At 40.8% G+C, this 20307-nt stretch overlaps 1 protein-coding gene across 3 annotated transcripts in view; it reads left to right on the forward strand.

Moving 5' to 3' along the window:
* Positions 1-9463, forward strand: part of SORD (sorbitol dehydrogenase) — a 73978-nt gene extending 64515 nt beyond the window's left edge. For all 3 annotated transcript variants that reach the window (XM_043982495.1, XM_043982498.1, XM_043982497.1), the window contains 2 exons: positions 4983-5104; positions 7374-9463. In XM_043982495.1, coding sequence (XP_043838430.1) covers positions 4983-5104; positions 7374-7539 — 288 coding nt within the window. In that variant the 3' untranslated portion in view covers positions 7540-9463. The remainder of the gene's footprint in view (positions 1-4982; positions 5105-7373) is intronic.
* Positions 9464-20307: the final 10844 nt, after the last annotated feature.

Below are 20307 nucleotides of genomic sequence, written 5' to 3' on the forward strand. Positions count from 1 at the left end.
CCTTCCCAGTCTTGGAATAGATGAGAATCCAAAGAATTTTTTTGTTTTGAGAGCCACCCATGGAAACCAGCAGTTGCTCTGGGGAACACTGGGTTTAACCCATGGCCACACGACAAGGGATAGGTAGGGAAGGAGGGAAGGAAGAAGGAAAGAGGAAAAAGCACTGAAAGTGGAAAAGGAGGAAAGCAACTGGGGGCCTGGGGAGAGAATCATGGAAAGAAAAAGAATAAGGAAAGGCCTGTGGTGAAGAGGTCGAGGGTAGGTGACACCTATGATTGCCTTGGGCATCATTCACAGATATCAATCAGAAGCAGTGGACTCTGGGCTGTCTTCTGGGAACTGGCACTTCCTTCTTCCGTTTCTGAGTCACAACTATTTTAGGGAAACCTAACATCCCCAGGAAGAAACTGCTGTCTACGTGAGCTGGGCAGGGAGGGCACCTACCTTTTCTCGAATAGTAGGGTTTTAACCTTGCACTAGAAATGCATTTCACTTAGACTAGATAGGGCCAGCCCCTCCCCTGGTTTGTCAGATACAGTGTTAGCTTGGTAATGACCTATCAATCATCATTGTCATCATCATACCTAACATTTATATATATATATATGTATATATATTTTAACCACTATGATTATTATCTCATTTAATCCTTACAACAACCCTGGGAGGTTGGTGCTATTTTATCTTCATTTTACAGATAGGGAAACTGAGGCAGACAGAAGTGAAGTGACCTGCCTTGGGTCACGCAGCTAATGAATGTCTGAGCCTAGACTTGAATGAAGTCTTCCTGACCAGGTTCTCTATCCACTGTACTGCCTAGCCATTAGTAAATAGCTATGGAGCACCTATTATATTTGAGACATGGCATTTTGTGGGAGCCTTCTCCTCAAGGAGCTTAGACAATGTGATTTCCTAGTCCTGGGGCCTTAGGGGCTATGTGCAGAGGATAAGCCAGCACAGTAATCATCATCTTCTACCTCCCAGATACCGTATTCTGAGAGAGACAGTATCAAAACCAGGCCTTCCTTCCCATTCTTAGGGCTTTGCATTTGGCATTTTCAGCTGGTGGCAGGATGATGGGTGGGGTATTAATCTGACACCACCAGTCCTTAAGATGGGGAACTTGCCGTTTGAGTGACGTCAAGATCAGAGCCAGCATGCATGACAGACAACACAGAATGCTATGGCCAACTCATTGCTGATGGGCAGGGTGAGGTGGAGGCAATATTGCCTGGTGGCCAGGATGGATCTTTTTTAGAAACACTTTCCTACCGGGCAGGGACTAGATAATGCTTAGCAGGGAGAGGTGACCTGTGCAACAGGAGCTGAACTGATGTCATCTCCTTACCCTAGTCTTGTTGAAAAAGTCACACCCATAGAACGAAGGTCGGGGCTGCCCCAACATTCTTTGCCTGTAGATAACAAACACTGAGACCTGCCATTGTGTTACCCATGTTTGGTATTGCCCTTCCCTGTTTTAAGGGGTGAGGTCTAGAGGAGGAAACATTGACAGGGAAAATGAGGATTTTTTTTTCTTTTTCTTTTGGAATTTCTCAATCAAGAAATTTCTTTTGCTCGTTGGAGCTTGAACATGGAGAGCCTTCTATTTCAAGAAGTCCATGCTAGCCCTTGGAGCAACATTTCCTCCTAAGATTCAATCTCACATAAAGAAGTGGCCTTACTCCTTGCCAAGGATGACCCCTTGACATGCTGCCTTGATCTCATTCCCTGACAACTTCTCCAGCAAATTGCCTTCACAATCATCTTCTCTCTCTGTCTCTATCTGGCTGTCTGACTGTCTCTCTCACTCTCATCTTCAGTCCCTCACTATCTAATGACCCCTTCCCTGCTCCTTACAAACAAGCCCACATCTCCCCAGTCTGTAAAAGATCTTACTCTATCCTGCCTATCATTATGTGTTTAGTCCTCTTCATGAACACTCTTGGAGAAAACCCTCTACATCACACCCCCTTCCTCTCTTCTAACTTTCTTCTGTACCTTCTTTCATCTGCCTTCTAGGAGCCTTATCACATGACTAAAACTATCCTTTCCAGAGTTGCCAAAGTTCCCCTTTTAGATTATTTATATGTGTGTATGTGCATACACAGAAACATATTTATATATATGTATACTCTTTCATGTGCATTGTGAGAGGTCTCTTAATCCTTTTTTTTCCTATCTCACAGGTATTAGGAGATGTAACAACCCAATTGCCTCCTACTTGCCAAATCTAATGACTTTTTCTCAATTTTCTTCCTTCTTGCCTTCTTTTTTGTTTTTTGGTGGGGCAATGAGGGCTAAGTGACTTGCCCAGGGTTACACAGCTATTAAGTATTCTGAGGCTGGATTTGAACTCAGGTCCTCCTGAATCAAGGGCCTATGCTTTATCTACTGTGTCACCTAGCTGCCCCTTTGCCCTCTTAATAGAATTTGACACTGTTGATAAATCTTTCTCCTTGGTTTTCAGCACACTACTCCCTTCTCTTTCTTTTACCTAAGTCCTTTTCAGTCTTCTTTGCTAATTCTTCATGTCACACCCAAATTCATGTCCTTTAAGGCTGTGTGCTGGACCCTTTTCTGTTCTCTGTCTAGTCTATGCCAGGGTTTCTTTTCACCCAATAAATTTTTATGTGACCCCAGGTATATGGGTATATAAAATAGGTGTACATAACCTTTTACTGTTGCCAGATTTGTCATGACTTCCACAGTCAGTTACATGACTCCATATAGGGTTGAGACCCACAGTTTAAGAAGCTTTGGTCTAGCTTATCTTTCTTGGTGATCTCATCATCCCCCACAGGTTCTGTGATCATCTCTGTGCAGATGATTTCCAGGTCTGTCTATCTGTGTATATGTTCTATATCTGTGACATTAAAGAAGAGGCTTTGGGCCATGATAATTTTTTCCATCTAACCTGCTGCTGAACCTGCCATACGTGTCTCCCCCACTAGAATGTGAGCTCCTCAAAGGACCCCCATGTACAAAAATATTTATAGCAGCTCTTTGTGGTGGCAAAGAATTGGAAATCGAGGGGATGCCCATCAATTGGGGAATGGCTGAACAAGTTGTGGTAGATGAATGGAATGGAATACTATTGTGCTGTAAGAAATGATGAGCAGGAGAATGTCAGAGAAACCTGGAAGGACTTATCTGAATTGATGCTGAATGAGATGAACAGAACCAAGAGAACATTGTTCACAGTATCAAAAACATTGTATGATGATCAATTGTGATAGACTTAACTCTTCTCAGCAATACAATGGTCCAAGATAATTCCAAAGGACTCATGGAAAATGCTCCCCACATCCAGAAAAAAGAACTGTGGAATCTGGATGAAGATTGAACCATACTGTTTGAACCAGATTGTTTGCTACCTTGGGGAGGGGGAGGGAAGGAAAGGAGGGAGAAAAATTTGGAACTAGAAATCTTATAAAAACAAATGTTGGAAACTGTCTTTACATATAACTAGAAAATAATAAAATACTTATATGATAAAAAAGATAATATAAAAAAAGAATGTGAGCTCCTCAAGAATGGGGACTTGGATTTTCAATTAATTTCTCTTCTTCATAGCATATTACTTTGCACAAAGGAAGTGCATAATAAGTGCTTCATTCATTCATTCAATCATTCATGGCTTTTGCACCAACAGGATACTGCCACCTCACCACTGCTTCTTATTTTTGGCCTTCCCCACCACACCTGGCTAATAATAGCAGTCCCTTACACTGTATATTTTTCAAAGTTCTCGACCATCCCATGTTATTTGGGTACAGGTTAGACTAGATTGTGTCTGAGGTTCCTTTTAATTCTGAGATCGTATGATTCATTTTGTCTTTACAACAGCCCAGTGAGGTAAATATAAGTAAGGCACAACCTGAAACATTTGGTCAGTTGCTGGAGATCTAGGAGGACAGTCTAGAAATGCTTGAATCCACATTTTGTCATTATTGAATGAATAAAGCTTTGGAAAGTTGTTAGAATTCACTATTGTTTTTAGTCTTTGTTGCAAAGCATTCTTAGCAATATAGTAAAGATTTGACTTTTGCCATTTGGGATGGTGTTATGGTAGAAGATACCCTCAGAGGGGATGTCTACATTAGCAAAGTGTATTCTTTACACATCTCTAGATTTCTAGCATTGGATAGGGAATAGAACCCTATATTTGGAAGTAGAAGACCTGCTTTTGAGTCTGTTTACATGCTGTATGAAGGCTCAGTTTCTTTATATTTAAAAAGGAGGGTCAGCTAGGTGGCACAGTAGATAAAGCACTGGCCCTAGATTCAGGAGGACCTGAGTTCAAATCTGGCCTCAGACACTTGATACTTACTAGCTGTGTGACCCTGGGCAAGTCACTTAACCCTCATTGCCCTGCCAAAAAATAAAATAAAATAAAATGGAGATAATAATATTTGCAGCATAAAAAGCAGCATGTTATAGTAGATGGCTGGGGGATGGGGTGGGGTGTGTGGCATTGGAGTCAGAAAAACCTGGGTTCAAATTCTGCCTCTGAACACACACTAGCTGTTTAACCAGTGCAAAAGCAAGTTATCCAAAAGCAGGTACCCATGAGTTGCTGATCTGATCAGTGGAAAGACTTTCTATGTTGAAAATTGCATACAATGATTAAACATCACAGTATTTTGCAGTAGCCACTTCTCAGAGTTGTTTTGAGGAGGGTGCCTTGGAAACTGTCAAATACTCTCAATATTAAGTGTGAGCTGTAATTATTTTATAGAGGGCAATTCACCAGCATCTTTGTAATTGTCCCATTGATCCAATCCTGAAAATGCCATCTTCTCTGGAGTTTTCACTGACTATATATACACTTTATCTTGTTTGTATTTTAAATAGATCCTGGGGAATCATCTAATCTGAGCAGAAAGCATCCCTTTAAGTGTAGATCACATAGTACTTAGCATGTAATAAAAAAAATGTCTATATTTATGATCTCTGACTTCCTATTTTTTATCTCCTTTCAGGCCACTCATTCTGGTGGGACTGTAGTGCTAGTAGGGATGGGTGCTGAGATGGCCACTGTCCCCCTGGTACATGCAGCAGTGCGGGAAGTGGACATCAAAGGCGTGTTTCGATATTGCAATACGTGAGTATCCTCTGAGTGTGTTCTGAACTAGGGCCAAGTGAATCAGGGAAAGACCCCGGCTGCTCCCTGGAGACTCACTCTAGCTTCCGCATGTTCTTTTCTGACTGTTGTTGGACAAAGAGTTGGACCAAAAGACTCAATAGATGAGTCCTCAGCCCCAGTCACTTCCCTGATCATTTATTAGAGAGCCAGAGAATCCATCACTGAGCACTTTAATAAGTGTTCCTACTGTGTGCCAGGCATTGTGCTTGGCTCTGGTGAGACAGAGACCAAACCAAAACAGTCCTTGCCCCCAAGGAGCTTGCATTCTGGCCCTAGCATCTATGGGGAGCAGGAAAGGCATCATCATAGGTGGTACCCAAGCTGAGTCTTGAAGGAAGCAAGGAATTCTGTGAGGCAGAGATGAGGACAGAGTACATTCCTGCCATGAGGGTCAGCCAGTGCAAAGGCGTGAAGATCAGAGAGACAGAATGTTTATATGAGGAATAGTCTAAAGGCATCTGAAAAGGAGTTGCTGGGTTTAAAGTCATTTTAGGATTTAAGTCTTACCCCCACCATTTACTAGGAAGGTAGGTCATAGTGAAGTAAATAGAGTGCAGGATAGAGTCAAGAAAGACCTGAGTTTAAATCCTACCTCAGATACTTCCTAGTTGTGTGACCTTGGGCAAGTCACTTAACTTCTATTTGCCTCATTTTCTTCATCTGTAAAATGATCATTTAAAATTATTAATGATAAAAGGATAGGATTTTATATTGTCAAAATAATAGGATAATAATAGCAACTACTTCCCAGGGTTGTCCATTTTATATGTGTATATATATACTTGCCTATAGATGTATGTGTGTATGTATGTGTTTACACATCTATGTGCATGCACACATGTGTGTGCACATATACATATACATATATATGGCTGTATCTGTATATGTTTTCATATATACATATGTGTAATGCATATACACTTATAGCATATACATAAATGTATCTGTATACATATATACATCTATGTATATATGCACATACATATATAATATATGCATGTGTGTGTGTATATATATATATATATATATATATATATATATATATATATATAAAACCTTTTGAAACCTTAAAGCATGATATAAATGCTAGTAACTGGATATGACCATGAGCAAGTCATGGGGACCTTTTTGACCCCATTTCCTTACCTGTATCCTGGGGATAATAAATCCTTGTTCTGTCTATCTCGTGGTGGGGTAGGGGAAAAAGAGAGAAGGGAGGGGGTGCTCTCAGAACACAGATTCTGGTTGGAACCAGAAAATCTGGGTTTAAAGCTCTCCTTTGACCCTAAATTACCCATATGATCTCTAGCAAGTCACTTAAACTCCTCAAGCCTCAGTTTCTTCATTTGTCACATGAGGAGATTGGACCTGATGACTTCTGAGGTCCTTTCCAGGTCTACACTGGTCATCTATATTCCTGTGCTCTAGTATTGTAGTTACGGCTGAAAGGAGGCAGGAAGCTCTGGGGTGGTCTGCTGAGGTGGCTGCTGAGTAATTCCAGGTGCAGTTTTTCCCGGCCCCCCGTTCTCTTGAGCCAACTGCCTCTGAGATTCTTTTGTCATCATGACTTCTCTTGCTGCTTCCTCATAGGCTTGTAGGGTTAGATGGAATGGAGCTCAGACGTCATCAAGATCATTTATTTAATCACCAATTTAGAGTAGGAAGGGACCTTAGAAATCATCTGGTCGAATCCCCTCTTTTTCTTATGGAAATGAAAACTCCAGAGATGTGAAGGGACTTAACCCAAAGTCACTTGGGTAATAAGTGCCAGAGTCAAATTAGAACCCAGGTCCTTGGACTCAAAATCTGGCATTCTTTCCAGCACTTAGCACAGTTCCCAGAACATAGTGGGTATGCAATAAATACTTATTGACTAATGTCCTGCCTCTGCCTGGTTCTTCCTACCCCAGGCCAGAGGTGGGAGGGTGGAGGGGTAGAAAGATAATAGCTTGAGAAAACCCTTTAAGTTGTTGGGGTCAGCCGCTGTCATTGATGCTGAAAGAGCCAGAATGAGACTTCTGTCCAGACCGGCCTGCTACCCTGGGAGGGTCCATTTCAGGACAGGTGAGCAGTGGTTTCAGGCTCTGGTACAGGGACCCAGTTTTGAATCCCAGTTCTGTCCCTCTCTAGCTGTGGGCAGGCTAGTGATTGTGTTTGAGGTGTGTTTGGGCCATGCTCTAGACACACTTGCAGGGTCTGTCTAATTGTTGTGGTTCTCTTCCTCCAGATGGCCCATGGCGATCTCCATGCTTGCATCTAAGTCACTGAATGTCAAGCCCTTAGTGACCCACAGATTTCCTCTGGAAAAGGCTCTGGAGGCCTTTGAAACCTCCAGTAAGGGATTAGGCTTAAAAGTCATGCTTAAATGTGACCCCAACGACCAGAATCCCTAGGATCGATGTGAGTTCTTTCCCTTCGCCCTCCACCCTCCTTCTCTCCACTCAGAGGCTCGCTGACCACAGTGCTTTGGAGGGGATGGACTTTTTTGTTGAAGTGATTTATTTGGAATCATTCAGAGTAAATAAAAATGACATAGTCTAACAGGGGAGCTTAATCCTGGAAGTAATTTACAATTAAAATGCAAACAGGGAGAACTTTGGGGGAATTTGTAGCAGTGGTTACTCGTTTATGCTGGGCAAAGTTCACTCAAGCAGAGCAGAGTTTGGCTATCAGGGTGGAGGAACTCCCTATCTTCCTGGTGTGTTGTAGTTGGGCAATGCTGGGAATTTGGAACCTTGAGACATGTGCCACTTGTCCCATTTCACCAAGAAATGAGGAGGATGGCCAAGGCTGGGGCAGTGATCCTTCAGTGGATCATCTCTGCTATAGTACACATGTCTCCCTGGAATCTGTAGGTGGTACCCTCAGGGGCTTAGAGAGGGGGGCAGAAGATCAATCATTTCTGTCCAAAGCAGTGTTGGCAGTGAATGGGTGTTTTAACAAACACTTGTTCCATTTAAAGAGGAAAGGAGGGGGCAGCTAGATGACACAGTGGTTAAAACACTGGCCCTGGATTCAGGAGTAGCTGAGTTCAAATCTGGTCTCAGACACTTGATACTTACTAGCTGTGTGACCCTGGGCAAGTCACTTAACCCTCATTGCCCCACCCCACCCCCCCAAAAAAAGAGGAAAGGAAAATGGGAAAGGTAGCTTAGTCCTCCTTAGGGTTTATGGTAACTTTTGAAAAGTGAAATTACTGGATTGGTTTTCTTTCCTTGAATGTAAATACCCTTTAGTGGTGGCTTTAATTGCTAAGACCCATCAGACCTCTAGCAGCTAGGGAAAAGTCTGGGGAGAGGAACTGACCTAAGTGGCCCAAGGGATGAAACTTTACCTCCCAGATTCTCTTATTTCCAGAGAGCCACTCAGGCCCCTCTAAAACAAAGGTGCTCCCCACACCCCAGGCAGTCCCAAAGGGGGTTCGTCCACCATTCCCAAGTATATTGCTTGATTTAATTCTCAAATTGAGGAACCCACAAATTTCCTCAGCTAAGGCTAAACATGGGGAAATTTAGGGTCAGTAGCCCCCCTAAATTGTCCCCCAAACAAGGAACCTGTGAAAATAGAGATATTAAAAAGAAAAAAAAATTGACTTGTTCTAAGAGAAGACACTTTAAAGAAGCTTTCGTCTGGCCAAGAGGATTTTAGTCAGTGCCTTTGTCTCCCGTATAGCCACTTGGATTTGAATCTCCTTTAGCATCTCATTATGAACCACCCAGACAGCTCTCATAAGCACTGTAATGATTAAAAACCAATTTTATTTAATTCTGCAGTTTCTCTGCAGCTTTAGCAGATGTGAAATCTTTCTTTTTCTAATCAGTAAAGGATAAATGTTTGGGGCAGCTAAGGTGGCGCAGTGGATTAAGTCACTTAAACCCCATTGTCCCACCAAAAAAAAAAAGGATAAATGTCAGACTTAAGAAGCTCTCTTACTCTTTCATCATTCCCCCTTCTCTCACTTCTTTGGCCTTCCTTCCTCCTCCTCTGCCCAGCCTCCAACTCAAGCTGAGACCAGGAGCTGGAGAGAGAGAGGGAGAGCGAGAGCAAGAGCAAGCATGAGCGCATGGCCTCCAACTGCTTGATACCTCCTGGGAGTTCCCCCCTTTATCTGAGCCAAGGTTCTTTGGCACCTCGAGGCTGGACTCCCTGTTTCCTGGAGATCTCTCTTATGTAGGGTTGGGCTAAACCAAGGTCTGCATTCTCTAGCTTATATATGGAACTCTGAATTACTTTTCATTGATCAGGAAGTTTTGGGGGTGGGAATCTGTGATTACTAGTACCCTGAGATGATAAGGGTAATAAAATCTGTTTATAATACCTCTGTGTCTTTTGATTCAGTTAAATATCTGTTAAGCTCTTATTATATACCTGCCACTATTCTAAGGACTGGGGAGAAAAAAAAAGTTTAAAAAAAAAACCTCAAACAATTCCTGCCCATAAGAAGCTCACATTTTATTGTCCACAGGCCACAGTTTTCTAACTACAGGAGAGAAAGATTACTTATGTATGTCACTATTTCTTAACATCCCCAGACTTTCTTGCCCCTCCCTGTCACCTCTGAGCAGGCAGTTCTGGAAGAGTCTCTGAATGAGGATTTTCCTGGGGTCTGCACGGAGAGACTGAAGAACTGAGACTTAAGTCAAAGCCTACTCTTCTCATTAAGACCCACTCACTGCCTTTGTTTTGTTGAGCAGAGGTGTCATACTGCAAAGTGCTTGGCCCACAACACTCCTCCACATAGCAGGGAATCAGATTCAAATGTGGTTGGGATATTTAACAATAGAGTTTGGTGCTTGCCTTATTCAGGGCTTACATTTTTAAAAAAAATTTTGATAATAAACATTTTTTTATAGTTTTGAGTTCCAAATTTTATCTCTCCTTACCCTCCCCCTCCCTGAGGCAGTAAGAAATCAAATATGGCTTATACATGTGCAATCTTGGGGGATTTTTATATATGGATGAGTAGCCCCCAGTTTCTATTTGAATTTATTACCACTGGCATAGAGAGGAGCAGGGAACCTGCCTTGGAGCCATGTGACCCAGAGCAAAACACCCAAGCTCTATGAGACTGCATTGCTGAGCAGGGTGAGGGAGTCTCTTCACAGGGAGTTCCCTATATCACATCAATCAAGAAACATTACATACCAGCTATGCTAGGTGCTGGACATACAAAGACAAACACGAAAGTGTCCCAGCCCTCAAGAAATCTTATGTGTTATGGGGGAGACATGTGAAATAGGTGGAAGGTGATGGGGAGTATGGCTGCTGGGGTATCAAGGAAGGCTTCATGTAGAAGGTAGCCCTGTAAATTATGCTTTTTTTTCCCCACTTAATATTTTATTTTTTTCCCCAATTACATGTAAAGTTAGTTTTCAACATTCATTTTTGTTAGATTTTGCGTTCTAGTTTTTTCTCCCTCCCTTCTCTCGCCCCTCTCCAAGACACCAAAATCAGTTATATAATACAATCTTGTTAAACATATTTCCACATTAGTCATGTTCTGAAAGAAAAGTCAGAACAAAAGGAAAAAAAACATGAGAAAGAAGAAACAAACAAAAAACCTCGATCTGCACTCAGACTCCATAGTTCTTTCTCCGGATGTAGATAGCATTTTCCATCATGAGTCTTTTTTTAAAATGTGTTTTCATTTATTCATTCAAAATACATTTTATAAAAAAACTAAGATTGACTTTCCCATGACACCATGGCTAGTAAATATGAGGTTGGATTTGAACCTACTTTTCTCCAGATATTGTTTTTTGGGCTCCTCTTACTACACAATGCTCGTAGTTGAACTTCAATATACAAGTCAAGTGTCATCTGATCTATGAAGATCCAACTATTTATGGCCCATGTCATCTTGGGAATGTACCTTTTTCTGCAATCTGGCCCTCAGTTTCCTCATTTTTAAAAATTATATTTTTTCTAATAATAATAAATTATTTAGAAATTTCCCCAAATTACATGTAAAACCAAATTTTCACACTGATTTTTTAGAACTTTGTGTTCCAAATTCTCTTCCCCCTTCCCCAACCCTCCCTAAGAAATCAAGCAATTCAATATAAGTTATACATGTGTGGTCATATAAAACATTTCCACATTAAACAGGTTGTGAAAGAAAGCAGACAATATAACTTTAGAAATAGGAACTAACAAAAAAAATTATACTTCAATCTGTATTCAGATACCAACAGTTCTTTCTCTGTAGATGGACTGCATTTTTCATAGGTCCTCATAGCAACCCTGCTCATCATTTCTTTCACAGTTACTATTGCTAACTGTATCACCCTCCATCCTATTCCCTCCCCTTGATATTTACTGTGTTTTCTATCTTCTTTCACCCTATCCCTCCTCAAAAGTATGTTGCTTTTTACTGCCCCATCATCATGAGTCTTTTGGAATTGCCTTGGACCATTGTATCCTGCAGATGATTTTATTTTCAATCTTAAAATAATTTTTTTTTCAGTTACATGTAAAGATAGTTTTCAATGTTTGTTTTTATAAGATTTTGATTTCTAAATTTTTCTCCCTTCCTTCCCACCTCCTGAAGACAGCAATCTGATATAGGTCATATATGTACAGTCACATTAAACATATTTCCTTGCAGATGATTCTTTTTGTTCGTTTGTTTGTTTTGCAGGGCAGTGGGGGTTAAGTGAATTGCCCAGGGTCACACAGCTAGTGTCAGGTGTCTGAGGTCAGATTTGAACTCAGGTCCTCCTGAATCCAGGGCCCGTGCTTTTTCCACTGCATCACCTAGCTACCCCCCTGCAGATGATTCTTGAAGGAAACTAGGGAATCTCAAAGACCAGACTGAGGAAGATGAGCATTTGAGTTATGGCCAATGGCCAGTAGAAAGGAACAGAGATGGGGCAGCTAGGTGGTGCAGTGGATAAAGCACCTGCCCTGGCTTCAGGAGGACTTGAGTTCAAATCCAGCCTCAGACACTTGACACTTACTAGCTGTGTGACCCTGGGCAAGTCACTTAACCCTCATTGCCCTGCAAAAAAAAAAGAAAAGAAAAGGAACAGAGATGGGTGCAGCTAGGTGGCACAATGGATAAAGCACCAGCCCTGGATTCAGGAGGACCTGAGTTCAAATCCGGCCTCAGACACTTGACACTTAATAGCTATGTGACCCTGGGCAAGTCACTTAACCCCCCCATTGCCCTGAAAAAAAAAAAAGGAAGGAACAGAGATGGAGCACTACATATGAGTAACAGCAGAAAAGCTAGTTTGGCTGGACCATAGAGTTCTTGTGGGGAGAGTAATGTAAACAAAGACTGGAAAGATGAGTTGGGGCCATGTCACCAAGAGCTTTGTAAGCCAGGCTGGTTTATGTTTGACCCTGGAGAAAATAGGGAGCCACTGGAGTTCATTGAACAGGGGAGTAGAGAGAAATCAAGCAACTATGTGGAGGATGGATCAAAGAGGTGAGATCATATGTTTGACTGCCCCCAAAAGGCAATAGATTAGAAGCAGAGGAAACCTCAGGTGCCACTAGTTAAGTGACTCTCAAAAGTCACATAGATGGTAAGCATGGGAGTGGGGATTTGAACCTAGGTCCCCTTCAGAGTTAGCACTTATATTATCATGTTCCTGGACTGATTCCCCCATGGGCTCACTATAGCCTAGCCCTTGCTTGTGGGTTTGATTGGGTTACATTCTGTGGTGTTAAAGCTAAAATTCTAGCTAAACTGTCTAAGATATCTAATGAGTGGTTGCCAATAAACTATAAGCTTTAGCAACAGTTAGACTTTTAAGCATTTATTAAGGAAAATAAGAATTTGGTAAAGATAGAAAGGCCTACATTCATCTATCTATTAAAGGGAGAGTGCATTTCTAGCTCCGCTCTCCGCCAGAGTCCACAGGAAAGAGCCAGAGTCAGAGCGCCAGGCTCCCCCTTCTTCCTCCCACCAGCAAACGTCACTTCCTGACGCCAAAGAAAAGACGCATGGTCTTGCCCTCAAAGACCTTCACTTCATGGCAGAGCTTTTCTACAGTAAGTCTCCAGCTGGTGGCATCATTCCAATCAGTCCCCGCTTTGTTTCCTTGATGAAACAGTCAAAAATAACAGAATATAGTATCCTATGCTAACTAACAATATGTTAATAGAAAAGGGAGAGAGGAATGTTTTGTTCAGAGGGGTGGGGTTTTTTTGTCCTCATGAACCGGTGCTTTGACATTGATCTTGCAAAGGGAGGGCCTCTGCAGAGAGTACATGTTACAGGTGATGTATATTATAACAGAGAAAAAGAAAAAAACAACAAAAAACCCCCAAAATTGTTCATTTAAAGTCTCTGAAAGTCTTTTCTCAGATGTCCTCTAGGTGTAGTTGTGGAATGGAAGTCTTTTCAGGGGTTGATGTGTGGATGGTGGTAATAAGACAGGAATCTTTCCTACAAAATTGAACTTAACACAACTTTAAAATAGCTTTGTCAATAAATCAAACAATGAAAGTTCTCAAAAACATGTCTAAGGGAATTCAGAATCTTAGTTGTTATACATGAAACATAATAAAACAAAAATTGAAACATTCTTTAAAATTAATATTACTATAGTCCCCCCTTATGGAGGGTAAATTGAGAAGACAATTGCTGCGATATTAATTTTTAAAAATAATTTTTATCTTTGTTTCACCACTTTTTGCATCATCTGCCTAATTATCCTCATGCCATTATGAGAAATTTTAAAATCTAATATAATTGGTAACAGGTATCAAGGCCAAATTCAACACTGTTATTTATCATGACACCTGAGATAATTATGGGGGTTACCATAAAAGAATAGAGAAATGATAGGATATGAGCATTCCCACACTTGAGCAATATATACTGCCTATGCAGTATGCCAGGCTTAAAATAGGTGGATGGAATATATGTCCATGCCACCAAACATATTGGAGGAAACTGAGTCAGACTTAATCAGATGCATGGGATTGAGATGTCCATGGCATCAGGAATAAAATATTAAACCAAGAGAATCTAACCTCAACATTTGTCAAAAGCTGTTCCCTCAGCCATACCTTGACTTCATGCATGTCTCCCCTCATGTGACAGTTCAATGTCTGCTCTTGCATGTATTCCTCTTGTGATTGGATGGCATCTTGGCCAACTGGCATCTGATAACTCAGAATAAAGGCAATTAATGTCTTAAATGATAAGTTCCCATAATCCAAGTCTCATAGATTTAAAAATTGAGGATAATAAATGATCACAAAAAATGTGAATACATCTTGAATTAGAACACAATATATAATTATGCAACGATTTCAAATACCCTTTTTTTTACTAAGTATACAATTACTTTTGTGAAAATTCAGAACATATTAAAATACAAGTTAAAGCACAACACAATATCAAAGAAAATTTTTTTTGAAAAAAAAACTTTTACAAATGTTCCCCTCTTTTTTTTTTTGGAATATGCTTATCAAAAATAATATTTCTAGAATCGATTTACACTTGCCATGGCAACCAATTTGCCAGGGAAATGCTTTATAGAGTTTGATCAAATAATTAGTTGAGAGAAAAAAATAACAAAAACAAACAACTCAGAATATGGGAGCACAATACTCCCAGAATTAACATTGTATTATGAAATCAAAACCATCTTGCAATGTTTCAAAATTAGATAGATGAATGAATAGAAGAAAATACACATGGAACAATAAAAGACAATGAAATTCAAGCTAGGGAAATCTAAATGAATATGAACTTAAAATTAATAAGAATATTATAAAACAAACTTGATCACATGACTATAAAAAGCTTTTACAAATATTCTCTTTTTTTTAAGCTAAGTATAAAACACAGTATCAAAAGCATGAAAATCTCTATGAAAATAGACCCATACTATTAATTTCAAAATGTAGATGTAATAGCATAGAAATCCTATGTAACGTCTGAACTGATACTATTACTCTGAGTGAATTTAGAACACTTTTGATTCCAATATCTAAAATCCCCACTACTCATATCAATACCTTGCTGCTTAGTTCTACATTTCTGTAAAATATGTACCCTTCCATGGCAAAAGAAGCAGAGTCTTGAACTATGTTGATGATTGTCATTCTTATTCAGCTTAAGTTTTTCTTCTTTAACCCCTCTATATTGTCTGTCAGTCCTTTCACCATACAAATGCTTTATAAGGTTACTAATTAAAGACAAAAGCAGATTAGCAAAATTATGAACAAAACGAGCACATGTGCATTAGATCTCTGGACTTCCCAGGCAGGGGAATCAAGGGGCTTGGCCATGGGAGGGGTAGAAGGTGGGGTCTGGAGAGGAGGGGAGGGACCAGGGCAATTTGAATCAGACTTGATTTTGAACTCAGGCCCAGGTTCATCTTCCCCCACTTCCTCCACTGCTAGGGAATTAAAGGCTTCTAGAGGTTGGGTCCTAGCCTCCAGGCATGCAAAATTAGAGAATCTCTTAGCATTAGAATTTGAAAAAAAAGGGGCGGCTAGGTGGCACAGTGGATAGAGCACTGGCCCTGGAGTCAGGAATACCTGAGTTCAAATCCGGCCTCAGACACTTAACACTTACTAGCTGTGTGACCCTGGGCAAGTCACTTAACCCCAATTGCCTCACCAAAAAAAAAAAAACCCCGACAACAACAGAATTTGAAAAAAATGCAGAAGACCAAGGTTTCTCTGAAAAAGCATGGCTGGGAGAGGGGGAGATATTCCCTTGTGTGAGCACCTTGCTGGCTCTTCTAACCAAAATAAAAATAAAAAATCCACAAAAACAAAGCATTAACATGATCTTATCTCCCATTTGTCTGGTTAAACAGACTAAACTCAAAAATAGGGTAATTAGGGAGTTTAAAAGGTCCATTTGAAAAAATTTAAAGGGAAAACAGCCAGTACTTAGCAGTTTAAAGGGACAGGGTGGGGAAATTTCTTACCCAACCAGAAGATCAGAAGATGGAGGTTTCAGCTTTCCTCTTTGTGGTCAGCCATCTGTTAAAACTAAAATTCTAGCTAAACTGTCTAAAATATCTAATGAGTGGTCACCAATAAACTATAAGCTTTAGCAAGAGTTAGACTTTTAAGCATTTATTAAGGAGAATAAGAATTTGGTAAAGAGAGAAAGGCCTACATTCATCTATCTATTAAAGGGAGAGCGCATTTCTAGCTCTGCTCTCCACCAGAGTCCACAGGAAAGATCCAGAGTCAGAGCGCCAGGCTCCCCCTTCTTCCTCCCACCAGCAAACGTCACTTCCTGACACCAAAGAAAAGACGCATGGTCTTGCCCTCAAAGACCTTCACTTCATGGCAGAGCTTTTCTACAGTAAGTCTCCAGCAGGTGGCATCATTCCAATCGTTATAGTGGGGAGATCTCTGCCTTTCCTTCCCATACAACATGGGGCTATCTTGTCTACTCTGGGTCTGTCTCTTGTCAATAAGCAGTCATCTATCTACAATTTTGGGAATTTCAGAAGAACCCCTTTCCACCTGCTTAGTGCTGCTGAAGTTCCCTTAACAATTCACAAAAATCAGGGGCAGCTAGGTGGCACAGTGACTAAAGCACTGACCCTGGATTCAGGAGGACCTGAGTTCAAATCCAGCCTCAGACACTTGACACTAATGAAATTTATTAATTTGATCATTGACAATGCTATGCTAAGGTTTAGTAAAAATCCAGCAATTCAAACAGTTAAAGAAGAGAATCCAGTTTTCCAGACCAGAGTCCAGAATCCAGTTTTTCAGATCAGAGTCCAGAGTCCAGAGCCCAGTTTTCCAGACCACAATCCAGCTTCCTCCTGATGACATCTTACTACTTCAAGAAGACAAGAGAACTCAGAGACTTTATATGAACAGTTTTGTTTTGTTAGTTTTTGTTATCTCCTTCTAAGACCAATGTCAAAGCGTCTCGTTCATGAGGGACTGCCCCTCTGGACAAAACTTTTCTCTCTCCCTTTTTCTATATCGATATTAACATATTATTAGTTAGCATAGGATATTATTTTCGGCTGTTTCATTGAGCAAACTCATTCATTTTTCAAATGAAAAAGGGGGGAATGTGGTAAAAAACAGAAGTTTTAGCTGAATCATTTGAGAGTTGAGCACATGCTACTGAAGTGGCTTTTGAAGGACCTCCCTTTTGGGGAGGAGTCCACGACAAACTTCTGGCATGCCAACTTAAAACTGAGGGAGGAACGGAAGTTCTCACTCTCTCTGGCTTTTCAGCTTAGCTGTGGTGGCGCACGCATTTGGTGTTTGGCTCTGGTTCTCAGCCTGGCAGGCAGTTTGGGATTCAGTGAGTTTTATAAAGGAATATAGATTAAGCTTAGATCTAAGATTATTCATTTGTATTTCTACTTTCCTGTTTCCCTAATTGGTATCACCTTTGTTGTCTAATTAATTCCCAAGCAATAAAAACTAATCCCTCACTGATTAAAGCTCAGAAGCTTCTTTTTCTTAGTGGTCTGGGAGATATTTATATATATACATACATACATACATACATACACACACACACACACACACACACACACACATATATATAAGGGAAAAGTTAAAAGGGGGAGTTTAATGCTCGTATATCCAATTTTAAATCTCACAACACTTACTAACTGTGTGACCCTGGGCAAGTCACTTAACCCCCATTGCCCCACAAAAAGAAAGAAAGAAAGAACAATTCACAAAAATCTTTACACAATTAGGGACTTTAATAGCAAATGCATCCTGGGGGAAGTACCATTTGGGCTTCACTTCATACCACCATGTAAATGACCCAGGTTAGAATTATTTCTAGGAACTTGCTTTGCTACGTGGAGAGAGTACCTGAAGGGGATATTCCAGAGAAAGGGGAAGTTGAAAGACCCTAAAGATTATTCTTAGGGGCTCTTCCTTTCCCCCATCCAAATCCCCCCTCACTCCCCCTCCAACTACCGTTCTATAACATTTTGCAATTTCTCCAGCAGATAGGAGGCCAGGGGGTGGGAGAAAGAGTGAGACAGATCTTGTTCAGTTTTTTTTTTTTTGGCCAGGCAATTGGGGTTAAGTGACTTGCCCAGGGTCACACAGCTAGTAAGTGTCAAGTGTCTGAGGCCGAATTTGAACTCAGGTCCTCCTGAATCCAGGGCCAGTGTTTTATCCACTGTGCCACCTAGCTGCCCCTTGTTCAGCCTTTGCACAATGACTGGTCTGCCTCAACATTAATGGACTCTTCTCCTAGGATGTTCTATTTCCTCTGTGGTTTCACTGTGGCCAGAATGGAATTGTTGTTATATTGCTCCTTAGCACCTCCAGTTCTAAATGAAAATTTCTCTGCAGGAAGGGAAGAAACCAGGGTATTTTCCCCTCCCATACTCTGAACACTTACTAATTTTTTTTGGTTTTTTTCCTTACCTGCTAAATATTGATTAATAAAGTTTGAATTTAATAATTTCCCCCATGGAGCCTGTGGAATGTGGCCATTTAGCTGTGTTTCCATTCCATCTCCATAGTCCCTGAGAGAAGAATTAAACTCCCAGGGCCGGACCAGTCCTGGCCTCTGTGTATTTTGTCCCTGGTGCCAGCACCTTCCTGGTTCTCAGTCAACATTCAACACCCCACCCAGTGGGATCAACTGGAACCAGGTTTAACAACCAGGAGGAGGGCGGAACAGACCAGGGTGGAAGGGCCTCCAGGACTTTAAGCATAGAGAAGCAACCTCAAACCAGGGGGATGGGGGTGGAGAAAGCAAAGCGAGCTTAAGTCAAGTTGACCCAGAGAGGGGGGAATGGATCATGGGGTGGAGAGAGTGGCAGAGGGAGTGCCTGCTTCATTCATATATATATATATATATATATATATATATATATATATATATATATATATATATATATATTATATGAATATACATATATACACACACATATACATATATACACACACATATACATACACATATATGTGTGTATGTATATATATATATATATATTCATTCAATAACTCAAATTCTGCACAATTTACTTCTAGGAGCTGAGGGAAGAGAAATAATGGTAATAATAACTCATAAGATGTTCTCAGACTTACAAACCTTCCCCTGACCTCTTAGAGCTTATAGTCTACCAGAGAGTAATGTATATTCAATGTATATGATAAGTACATTAGAGAGGTCCAAGACAAAAATTTAAGTGAGATCTGAGGGGGTTCTGTGGAAGAGCAAAAAGAGGGAAAGCATCAACTATAGGCTAGAGATAAGGTAGAACCTTCCTTTAATCCTTAGTCTATCCTTTGAGGGGCCATTGCCAGTGGTCCCATGTCTTGCCACTGGATTGCCATAACTCTGGAGGAGAGAGTGAGGCTGGTGATCTTGCACAGCCCTGCCTCACTTAAATCCAATTCCCTTGTGAGTCAAGATTCCACTTTCTTGATGTCCTCTTCCAAGAACGTAGGATGAACAACAACAATCTATCCTTTAACAATAAAGAATGTTGGTTTGGAAGCTGCATCCCCCAAACCCAAGCAAGACCTTGGTTCCTCACCAGCTTCCTGAATGAGTTGAGTCTCTTCTCCCTCCCTTAGGGCTTTACTCTTTCTTTGGTTCAGTTGAGACCTCTTGGCATCTCCTCTTTCTCTGTTTTGACCACTTGGGGTTTTAATTCCCTTGAGAGCCCATAGTTGCAAGGAAGAGGGCATTGGGGGCAGCTAGATGGCGTAGTGGATAAAGCACCGGCCCTGGAGTCAGGAGTACCTGAGTTCAAATCTGGCCTCAGACACTTAACACTTACTAGCTGTGTGACCCTGGGCAAGTCACTTAACCCCAATTGCCTCACTAAAAAAAAAAAAAAAAAAAAAGAGGGCATTGGTGGGTTTTAAAATCTGTGCCATAACCTGATGTAACGTATAGATTTGAAATCAGGAAGAACTTGCTTCAAATCTTATTCCCAAAACTTACTAGATGTATCCATAGGTGTTGGTTTCCTCATCTGTAAAATTGAGATAATAGCAAGCAGCACTTACCTCACAGGGAGGTTGTGTGGATCAATCATTTATGGAAAGCACTTTGCAAATCTTAAAGTTGTATGCAAATATTAGTTATTATTGTTATTATTGAGAAGTCAATTAATCTCTGACTGTTCAGTTTCTTTATCTGTAAAAGGACATGCAATATTTACACATTCTATCTTACAAGATTACGATGTAAAGGTCTTTTGTGAGCCTTAAAGTAC

The sequence above is a fragment of the Dromiciops gliroides genome, chromosome 2 (genome assembly GCF_019393635.1).
Source record: "Dromiciops gliroides isolate mDroGli1 chromosome 2, mDroGli1.pri, whole genome shotgun sequence".
Classification (NCBI taxonomy): Eukaryota; Metazoa; Chordata; class Mammalia; order Microbiotheria; family Microbiotheriidae; genus Dromiciops; species Dromiciops gliroides.